This window comes from Fragaria vesca, linkage group LG6, assembly GCF_000184155.1.
Source record: "Fragaria vesca subsp. vesca linkage group LG6, FraVesHawaii_1.0, whole genome shotgun sequence".
NCBI lineage: Eukaryota > Viridiplantae > Streptophyta > Magnoliopsida > Rosales > Rosaceae > Fragaria > Fragaria vesca.
The window spans coordinates 28,218,857-28,229,198 of NC_020496.1; the positions used below are offsets into that span (position 1 = coordinate 28,218,857).

Below are 10,342 nucleotides of genomic sequence, written 5' to 3' on the forward strand. Positions count from 1 at the left end.
TTTTCTTTTTCTTTTGAAGATGGGACCCTCCAGCCCGCATAAGCCCATTACTATACAAACCGCCTAACCCTCTTAGGCCTATCTTGCCTTTTTCCTTTTTCTTTTTTTATTCTTTTGAAGATGGGACCCTCCAGCCCGCAAAGCCCACAATGCAGTTTAGACTTGAACTTGGTCCATGTTTTACAGAATGTCTCGTCTGAAAACAAAACAAAAGCAAAGTCTCTCTGTCTCCGCCGTGGCTTCTCTACTCTGAAACCTTCAATCCCAGTTCTCGGCAGAACAGAGAAAATGGCCACCAAGTTGCATATATTTACAGAGTTTACCATGGCATCAACTCCCACCTCTTCGTTCTCTGCTTCCTCCTCCACCAGCCTCTCCATGGTCCGGAGACCTCTCACGAACGGCGGAGGTACTTTCTCACTCTCTGTTTTTAATTCCGTTTAAAGTCCCAATTAGTTCATTATCACTCTCTGTTTTGATAATGACATTTGATTGATTCAAGTGATCAGTGGTGTATATGGACCATTAGAAGGAAGCAAATTATTAATCATCTCTGTAGGCCGGACTATCACAATTTAGGTTCTGATGATGTTCTTGTCTTACTTGTACTTCTCTTTCAGTGGGAGCTCTAAAAGTTGAAGTCATTAGGGTTGCTTCTTCCTGTAAGCGACATCTATCGAGACAACGCGGAGGTGCTCTTCGTGCTCGTATGAACCTTTTTGACCGGTTTTCTAGAGTTGTCAAGGTGACATCTTGAAATTGATAGCCTAACCTGTGTCCGCATAATAATTGCAATGTGTTCTTATTATAACTAGTTCGTTACACAAGTTTTACTGATTACAGTCATATGCAAATGCAATCATAAGTTCCTTCGGAGATCCTGAGAAAATATTGGAGCAAGCAATTCTTGAAATGAATATTGACTTGACTAAGACGCGTCAGGCCACAGCACAAGTAATGCTCTTTCCCAATTTTCAAATCGTTTCTTTGTTTTTGAAACAAGTATTTGGATTTCTGGCAATTTCCTTGTGTTTCTTTTACCTCTTTTGTGTTCTCCAATTTTCTCATGTTCATGGTAGATTTCCCATCTTCATTCATGTCAGTTGTTTCTTTTTACCTTTTATCTTCTATCTATCAACTTTTTATATTACTTTATCTCTTTTACTTCTTTCTTCTCTGTTGTTTTGTGATTACTTACCCATAACCGTTAGAGGTTATTGTAGTGAACTTCAGGTATTTTATAATTGTCTATGCAGTTTTGAACTGATAAGGTTTATATACTTTATGTTTATTTTGAGTTGATCAAAGTTATCTTTGTTTTCCCTATGAAGGTATTGTCTTCCCAAAAACGTTTGGAAAATAAGTGTAAAGCTGCGCAACAAGCTTCTGAGGACTGGTAATATAGATGGGATGGTTGTCTAAAGTTAATAGTATTGCCAAGTGATCTGTAAATTCAGTCTTCATTTGATATTAGGTATCGAAAAGCACAATTAGCTCTTCAGAAAGGAGAGGAGGATCTTGCACGTGGAGCTCTGAAGAGACGTAAATCTTTTGAGGCAAGTGTAATTAGTAGTAGAAGTTTTTATGTGTTTACATGTTTCTCACTTACTTATTGTTTCATGATATTTTGAGAACTTTCTACTTTTCAACCTATTTACTGAGCAAGTACATGGTTTGAGGTGTTTAGCTTAAGTTGACAATCAGCATGAATTCAATGTTTCCTTTCCTCTCAGACTAATTGCCCTCACCTTCAGGCTGCAACCGGTTATACAAAATATTTACTCTTTCTCTATTTATATTTCAGGATAATGCTAATTCTATGAGAACTCAACTTGATCAACAAAAAAGTGTTGTAGATATTATTGTGGCTAATACAAAGGTAAGCTAATTTCTGTTAATTTTTTTGTTCTTTCCAACTGCTCGGTTACCAGATTTATATTTATTTTATTGTTTGTTTGTGTTGCTCATGTTTTTTGGTAGATAAAATTGCTTGCTGGCATCTGCGTTTCGTGTCTTTATGCATGTAATGACTATAAAGCTTTTTTGGCCGAAAGTAATTGCTAGTTAATATGTGTTTAAGAGCTATTATGAAGTTATGAAATCATAGATTATAGAGAAACAAGAAAATTTTTCCTATGAAGGATACAAGTTAAAGGGAGAAGCTTTTTGATTGAAGAAAAGGTTTAGAAGTATCTTTGATCCTGTGATTATTTTATGAGGTTTTATCTCTTACTACATAGGAATGACAAAATTTTATAGTTAGAAGGAAATTAGCAAATTTTCTCTCTTTTGTTAAGAAAACTGTCCGAAAGAGTAAGCATTGACTCTTTGGTTTGTTCAGAATTAGCTTTTCTTAGCATATATACTTACAACTATTTGCAGTGATTGCTCTTATGTAGAAATGAATGCAATAATTACTATTATGTACATTTTATGTAGCTTTTAGAGAGCAAGATACAAGATGCAAGGTCGAAAAAAGATACCCTCAAAGCACGCGCTCAGTCTGCAAAGTTTGTTACCAATTCTTACTTTCCTTTTCTACAGCGTCTGTCATCTCCAATTTCTTAAGAAACCAACAAAAAAAAATTGGTTAGTGGAGTTGGTTATCTTCTTAATTTCGCTGTTAATTGTCACTGTGCTGTTTGTTCAGGACTGCTGTTAAAGTGAGTGAGATGGTGGGGAATGTCAATACAAGTAGTGCCCTTTCCACTTTTGACAAGATAGAAGAGAAAGGTAAGGAAGTTGTCGACTTGGAAACACTTATGATTTAGTCAAGCTCCCTCTTTAATTAGATTCTTTTTTTTTAATAGAATAGATTCTTTGTTTTACTTATATTTTCAATGAAAGTTCTTTTGAAGAAATTGCAAAATCATTTGAGGGGGAGATCGAATGGGCAACAATCTCTTACTCTCGTGGCTTTAAATTATAAGTGAAGTTACTTCTATCATGCCTGTGCTGTATCCTACTTCTGTTTGCACAATTTATTGACTCTAACCACATAGGGGTTATATGCGTTGCATGTTGATTGTCTATTATTGATAGGTGAAACAGTACTGTATTACATTGAATCTTTATGTTAAACTTATAGACACTTATGTGGGTGCATATTTTTAAATTCCTTTTACTTTTTATAGTCTTAGCAATGGAATCCCAAGCAGAAGCTCTTGGCCAGCTAACTACAGATGATTTGGAAGGAAAGGTGAGGGCTCATTCTCTTGGCTACCCATTCCATATTTGATCTGGTGTGTCTATTATTCAATATCATTTTGACATTTTCTGATTTGTGAGACCCTTGGAAAGTGGGAAGAGAAATCAGATCACACGTTGAGAAAACCAATATGGAAACTGTCAAAAACGAAGCTCAGTAATCTGTTGAAAATGGTGGTATAGAAAATGGTGGCATAGTTACAGCTGTATAATGTAGACACATACATAACTAACTAAATAACTATTAGTGAGTAGGAACATAGACGTATAGTAATACATATTTATCTTGTGTTTGGATAATATTTTCTCTGTCTCGTATTTCAAAAGTTTATTCCAGACCTCAAATGCACTTTGGTTATTTATAATGAGCTTCATAGGCAAAGAAAACTGTTGAATTCAAACTACCATATAAAATGATTACGATTTAAGCTATTTCGCTGCCTAATTGGTAGCAGTAGGTTGGTTTACCATTTCTGCCCAAACTGGATTTCTCATCATTCCAAATCTGTGGATGACGATCTTGCAAAGTTGAAGAGAGAACTGTCTGGTAGTTCAAAGGTGTGCCTTATCATACAGGACAAATATATGTTCTGAAAAAGTACAATCAATTTTAGGTTCTTAAACTTTTTCGTTAATGCTTCTCAACAACTGGGGTCATTGAACTTTGTTCTTTGTTTTGTTCCTCCAAACAGAAAGGATATCTTCCACCTGGAAGAACTATTACTCCCAGATCGAACAAGGCATGTCCGTTCAAGGATTCTGAAATTGAAATGTCGCTTAAGGAAATGAGAAGGGAAGCACAGGACTTCATACGAAGCAAAGAGTACTCACAATGCATACGGGAAGCACAGAACTTCATACGAAGCAAAGAGTACTCACAATGGATACGGGAAGCACAGGACTTCATACGAAGCAAAGAGTACTCACAAAGCGACTTCATACGAAGCAATGAGTTGCTTAACATTGAGACGGGAAGCACAGGACTTCATACAAAGCAAAGAGTACTTACAATGGAGACGGGAAACACAAGACTTCATGCGAAGCGACTTCATACAAAGAGTACTTAGCATCGAGACGGGAAGCACAGGACTTCATACGAAGCAATGTGTTTGCACAATGGATACGAGAAACACAGGAGAAAAGGTAGTTTTTTTTTTTAGCTACTTTACAAGTTAAATCACTGACATTTAGTGTGGCATTATGGTCAATTCTTGTACTAATCATCTTCTGATTGTGAAATATGCAGGCGGGGAAGTCCATACAGCTCCTATCAACGTTTCTCGGGGGTTTTGTAATTGCTTTTCTCAAAGGATGGCTTCTCACCTTGGTTCTACTATTGTGTATTCCTGCACTTGGCATTTCTGGTGGACTCATGTCTATTATCGTTTAATTTCGAAAATACAAAACATTTACGTATTTAAGTGGCATGGTCATTCCATCTCGGTCTCCATTTGCCAGAAGCTTAGAACTAGTCTTTGCAGTAGTTGACGTAGTTGATGCACGTAACGGAACTTGTGAAGGTACCTACTTCTTGAGGTCATTAATTGATGCCCTTGACCTTGTCACCTTTGTGACAACCCTAATTAAGTTGCTCAAGGAAGTCAAATTATGTTAAACCCTAGCCTAATTAATTCCAAAAAAGTATGGTAATTAAATTTTTGAGAGGGGTAAATATTTGGGTTAATTGACCAGCATGTACTTCACCTTAATTACTTTTCAGTATTTCTATTTTAAAACACACAAGCATGCATCTGCCTTCCAGATATCACCGAATCAGAATCAGGCTTTGTGCTCAGAGATTTCAAATCATTCTGCAAATTAACAGCGATAGCATGGTTCCTGCAATTCTGCTTCCAACTTTTATCATGTTCGGAGTGATAACGTAGCCTAAGGGAAAGGAAAATAAGGCCAAGCTAAGGCAATTAACAATGGTGATCCTCGCTCACCGATACAAATCGACACTTTCTTTTTTCACCAATATAATTAGTTTTTATGTGTTTACATGTTTCTCGCTTACTTATTGTTTCATGATATATATTTTGAGGAACTTTCTGCTTTTCAACCTATTTACTGAGCAAGTACATGGTTTGAGGTGTTTAGCTTAAGTTGACAATCAGCATGAATTCAATGTTTCCTTTCCCCTCAGACTAATTGCCCTCACCTTCAGGCTGCAACCGGTTATACAAAATATATATTTACTCTTTCTCTATTTATATTTCAGGATAATGCTAATTCTATGAGAACTCGACTTGATCAACAAAAAAGTGTTGTAGATATTATTGTGGCTAATACAAAGGTAAGCTAATTTCTGTTAATTTTTTTCTCTTACCAACTGCTTGGTTACCAGATTTATATTTATTTTATTGTTTGTTTGTGTTGCTCATGTTTTTTGGTAGATAAAATTGCTGACTGGCATCTGCGTTTCCTGCATGTCACCACCACCACCACCTTTGGCCCCTCCCTCTTTTCCTCTACCACCACCTACCGCCCCTCACTCCATTCCTCCTCTAAATTTAAAGGCCTAGCCCTCGACATTACTACCGCCACATGCCGCCGCCACTTCCTCTCCTCTTCATCCTTCCTTAGGTACTCCATTTATGAACCACCAGTGGAGAGGTACGAAGAAGAAGAAGAAGAGGAAGAAGAGGAAGAAGAGGAAGGAGAAGGAAGCGAAGAAGAAGGAAGAGAAGGAGAAGGAAGAAAAGGAGAACGAAGAAAATATGATGAAGATGAAGATGAAGAAGAAGTTGAAGAAGAAGAAGGAGAGAGCTTATCCGACCCCGACGGGAAATGGATGTCTCTCATCTCGCCGGTGACTTCCGTATCAGACCCCGACGGATCCGCTACAGCAAAAATATTGTGAGTAATTCCCCTCAAATGTTCCCCCGAATGGGAAAGGATGTTTCAGATTCTGCCGGTGACTTCCGCATCACTTTTGGTTGTGGAATGCGTTTGTGAAGGAGGAGTGATCTACCAAATATCTTGAAACAGCATGGCTTAGTGTTACGCTTTGATCCTAACAAATCCGAGTTTGATTTTGTGTAATTGCCCATGGATTAATTTCAAGTAAGTAGCTAGCATATATCCTAATAAGTCCGAGTTTGATTTTGTGTATTTGCCCATGGATTTCAAGCAAGTAGCTAGACAAGTCCGAGTTTGATTTTGTGTATTTGCCATGGATTTCAAGTAAGTAGCTAGCATATATGCACCTTAATTTTATCAGTTAGTTTTATGTCTTTGTCCGAAAAGGAAATCACATATCTGGGGATAGCAATTTGGGTTGCGCATTTCTAAATTTTTGCCATAGTTACCCCCGACAGTACGTACTAATGAAACTCCCAATGCTCAAAAATGAAGGTAAAGCCATCGATGAACAATTAACATTAAGGTTTGGATCAATGTGAAGCAGCTAGCTTGTGTGACAAATGAAACTTGGAAAGTTAACCAAGGAGCTAGCTAGCTAGCTAGAGACATTGGAGATATATGATACGTACATACTTCATAGATTGCGCGCAATTTGGAAGAGGATAACCGCTGTTACGAAAACGGCGGCAGAAGCAACCTCATTTTGCAGCTAGCTAGCTTCACGTATCATCTGCATTAGTACAAACAAAATGGCTTCATCATTTTATCATTACAAAGTTACAAACTTATATGTGTGTGTTTTAATCGATCAGCAGCACGTACTAACTAAAGCCAATTACTCATTTTTAACTATTGGTTATGTCGGAAATAGATAACCCCCTTTTGCAATATCACATCATTGTTCATCGATCTTCTTTTAACTACGTACTATAGTACGTACAAAGTCACTCGATCATCGATATCTATTATAACCGTTTGCAAAAAATTCACTCTTCCTTGTAGCTAGCTAGTGAACTTCATGCTCATTACAGATCTTCGAAACTTGAAAGAGGTAACAATTACGTACCAAATTAAGATTCTTGAAACATTACCTTAGTTGTCAACATAAGTTCTGATTGGATGCATGCCTCCTTTTATGTTGAGAGATACAGCTTAACTCATGTCAAATTGGGTCCTAAGTTTCCTACTTGGCTTAGGAATCAGAACGAGTTGGTCTAGGATTTCATACACTGTGCCAGATTGGTTCTGGTAGTTTGATTTTCTATTAGAGGAACTAGATATGTCTTCTAATCAACTAAGAAGCAGAGCGCCTAGCAAATTAAAATTAAGCTATCTTGCCATTCTAGATTTGAGTTCAAACCTCTTTGACGGACCGTCTCAGTATGGTCATCTAATATTACCAAATAGATAGTGTGCCCGTGCTTTGCTGCGGGAGCACGGGTCTTGGAAGTTCATATGTCTTACTCTGACTTGCTCTGAACGGTATTCTTAAGAGCACAGAAGATGTAGTTGATGTTGATCATTTTATAAAGTACAATATTCCGACCGCAACTCATTTGTCAAATTTAAGCAGATCATGTGGTAGAGTATTCAAAATATAGGCAGCCACTGTTTAAGGCTAACTTACTTACAATTGCTAGAGTAAACCTTGCAAAATAAAGGTTGTTGTTGTCCATTATTACATGTACATGCTCAAAAAAAGGTTGTCTAAGAAGTTGCTCAATAGTTTTTCTCCGTACTGATGATCTCCATTGATGACGTTGTTGTTTGAATGTTGGCTTTCCCTATCAGTTTGGTAAGTACTTTTATAACAAAGAGAAAAAACAATATCTAGTTACCCTAAGTGATGTACGAATAAGGCTTTTTCATTTCATATTTAATTTTCTTCAACAAATCCATTCAAATCCCTAAAGCATAAATGCAGCAGCAAGATCAAAATTTCTCAGAATCTAAACCGAAACGAAAAAAAGAAAAAAAAGAAAAAGGAATGGGAAACTGACAGATTTCTCAGCGTGATCACGCTCAGCAGCAGTGCCGATGTCTGAGGTGCACGTCAAGTGATGCTCTATCTTCCAGTAGATATCTACCTACATAGAAGATCAATCCTTTCAAAAATTTGCAAAAAAAGAACAGGAAAAGGAAGTGCCATGAAGACATCAAGTGAAAATCAGTCACATGTTACAATAGAGTAATTAGTAATGAACAAAATGTTATACACTAACACATAACCCAGAACTTCCATAACTTGAAAATCAAGATAAATGAAGATAACCGAGCACACAAAATTCAAACAGTGAAGTCATATAAACAGGGGCACTAAGCTTTAAGTCCTGACCTGAAATTAGTAGAAACTGATCGGCAAGCTTTTGGAGCAAAGGAAGCAATCCAAAACAAACCTGGACCCAAAAACCTCCACCCAACGCAACCTGCATCATAAAGCAGTCATAAGAAAAGCTTCTAATAAACACATAATACAAAACCTAAAAATTGATTAACCCCGTGATATGAAAACTGAAAAAAATCTAAAAAGAATCATCAAAAATTAATTCAAGCATTTGAGAAGTTCTGAAAGTGCAACTGACATCATATGTAAGAACTCTCTTTACTTCAAGCAGACTTAGATTATGCCACAATCTTTACAGCATAATTAAATTTGTGAAACTGTAGTAGATAATCCTAAACTGCTCAATTCATAAGATACCTTTACAGCCTAAATAGATTTTCGCTTTCAAGATATCTCAGTACCCAATGTAGTATTTTTTGAGTTACACTTGCCCTGCACAAAATAGCAACTGGAAATATACATAAAAGTTATAAGAAACTAACCTTGTTGATCTCATTTTCAGCTGGTTACGATCTGCATCTCCACCATTCTTCTTTTCCGGCCTTTAAAAGAACTGCCATACAAAATGACATTAACTAATTGAATAAAAAAAGTAATTCAATGTTGCAGAAGAGTGCGTTTAGAAAGCTTTTCCTTGCATATGTGAAGAATGCAACAGTATGAGACCTTGCAAAGAGTCACCATAATAGTCAATAACTTCACAAAGTTCATTCCTACTTACTGAAACCCAAGTCCCAGTAAAGTTCAATTTCTTTTGATTGCCAAGAATGAGGGTGTTGAACTGGATTGAAAGACAAATCAACAGTACACTTGGTGAAGAGGAAGCCTAACACTGGCAAATGTCATCAAGTACAAAATACACAGATTTGTTTACTGCCAAAGGTAACTTTAACTAAAAGCATCTCAACGTTTTCAAAATTTGAAACTTTTGATCCTATGAAACTCAACTTTTAATCTACCAGTTTGAAACTGCAAACTACCTGTAAAATTATGGGTAATTAAATAAAGTGACATGCCAAGTACCAAAGCTTTACAATTATACTGTATTTATCTCATAGATCACTAACAATACAGTTGTTTATATTAAACGATAACATAAACACAAATATGAAACTTACGGATTGAACAAAACCAAAATCGAAGAAGAGCATAAACTAAAATCAAAGAAAGAAGAAGAAGAAGCTGGTAGCAGATTAGAAAAAGATAAAAAGCAAACCCCAAAACCGAAGGAGTGAAAAATAAATTAATATCTGAATGCCTATTCGAGCCAAAGTAAACGTATACGAAGCAACCCTAAAACGAAAATTTTTGTGTCTATCATTTTTTTTTTGAAATATTTGATATTCAAAACTCCATGGACATGCAGAAGAGAAATGCTATCCCCACTCGGACCAAGACATAACTTTTACTTGTTCAAATAACAATTAAGGTAAAGCAGGGTCAGGAACAATGAATCTCTTTATGATAAAGGGATTCATTTTGCAAGTTCGTTATTACGGGTAGTTCCTACAAAGGATCGGACTAATGACGTATACAATACTTGAATTCTCGATGTAGATGCTACATAGTTGGTTCTCATCCTTCAGAGACTACGAGTGTAATAGGAGCATCCGTCGACAAAAGGATCACCCTAAGATGATCATCTCATGGCTATTGAGAACGAATCAAATACAGATGGTTCTATTTCTCAATCTTTCTGACTTGCTCCTACGGAACCGAGGTCGAAAAGATTGAGAAAAATCAGTCATTCACAACCACTGATGAAGGATTCCTCGAAAAGTTAAGGATTAGTAATCCTTTTTAGAAATCGAATGGATTCGGTCTTATACATACGCGAGGAAGGTAATCAAAAAAGAAAGAGATGAGTTCTTCTTTCTTTATCACTTAGGAGCCGTGCGAGATAAAAGTCTCATGCACGGTTTTGAA

General features: G+C 36.6%; 1 protein-coding gene and 1 pseudogene across 2 annotated transcripts in view; both read left to right on the top strand.

Annotated features, from left to right (window-relative positions):
- Nucleotides 1–288: 288 nt before the first annotated feature.
- On the top strand, nucleotides 289–4,597 carry LOC101315460 (membrane-associated 30 kDa protein, chloroplastic-like). The gene is made up of 12 exons (XM_004305861.1): nucleotides 289–409; nucleotides 621–745; nucleotides 844–954; nucleotides 1,332–1,396; nucleotides 1,475–1,556; nucleotides 1,805–1,879; nucleotides 2,440–2,510; nucleotides 2,651–2,733; nucleotides 3,135–3,199; nucleotides 3,900–4,126; nucleotides 4,266–4,350; nucleotides 4,454–4,597. The coding sequence occupies exons 1-12, from the start codon at nucleotides 289–291 to the stop codon at nucleotides 4,595–4,597; spliced, it is 1,254 nt and encodes a 417-aa protein (XP_004305909.1).
- Nucleotides 4,598–5,997: 1,400 nt separating this feature from the next.
- Nucleotides 5,998–10,342, top strand: part of LOC101290980 — a 10,955-nt pseudogene continuing 6,610 nt past the window's right edge. The window contains exon 1 of the transcript XR_185125.1: nucleotides 5,998–6,157. The product of XR_185125.1 is annotated as a sulfite oxidase-like (transcript). The remainder of the gene's footprint in view (nucleotides 6,158–10,342) is intronic.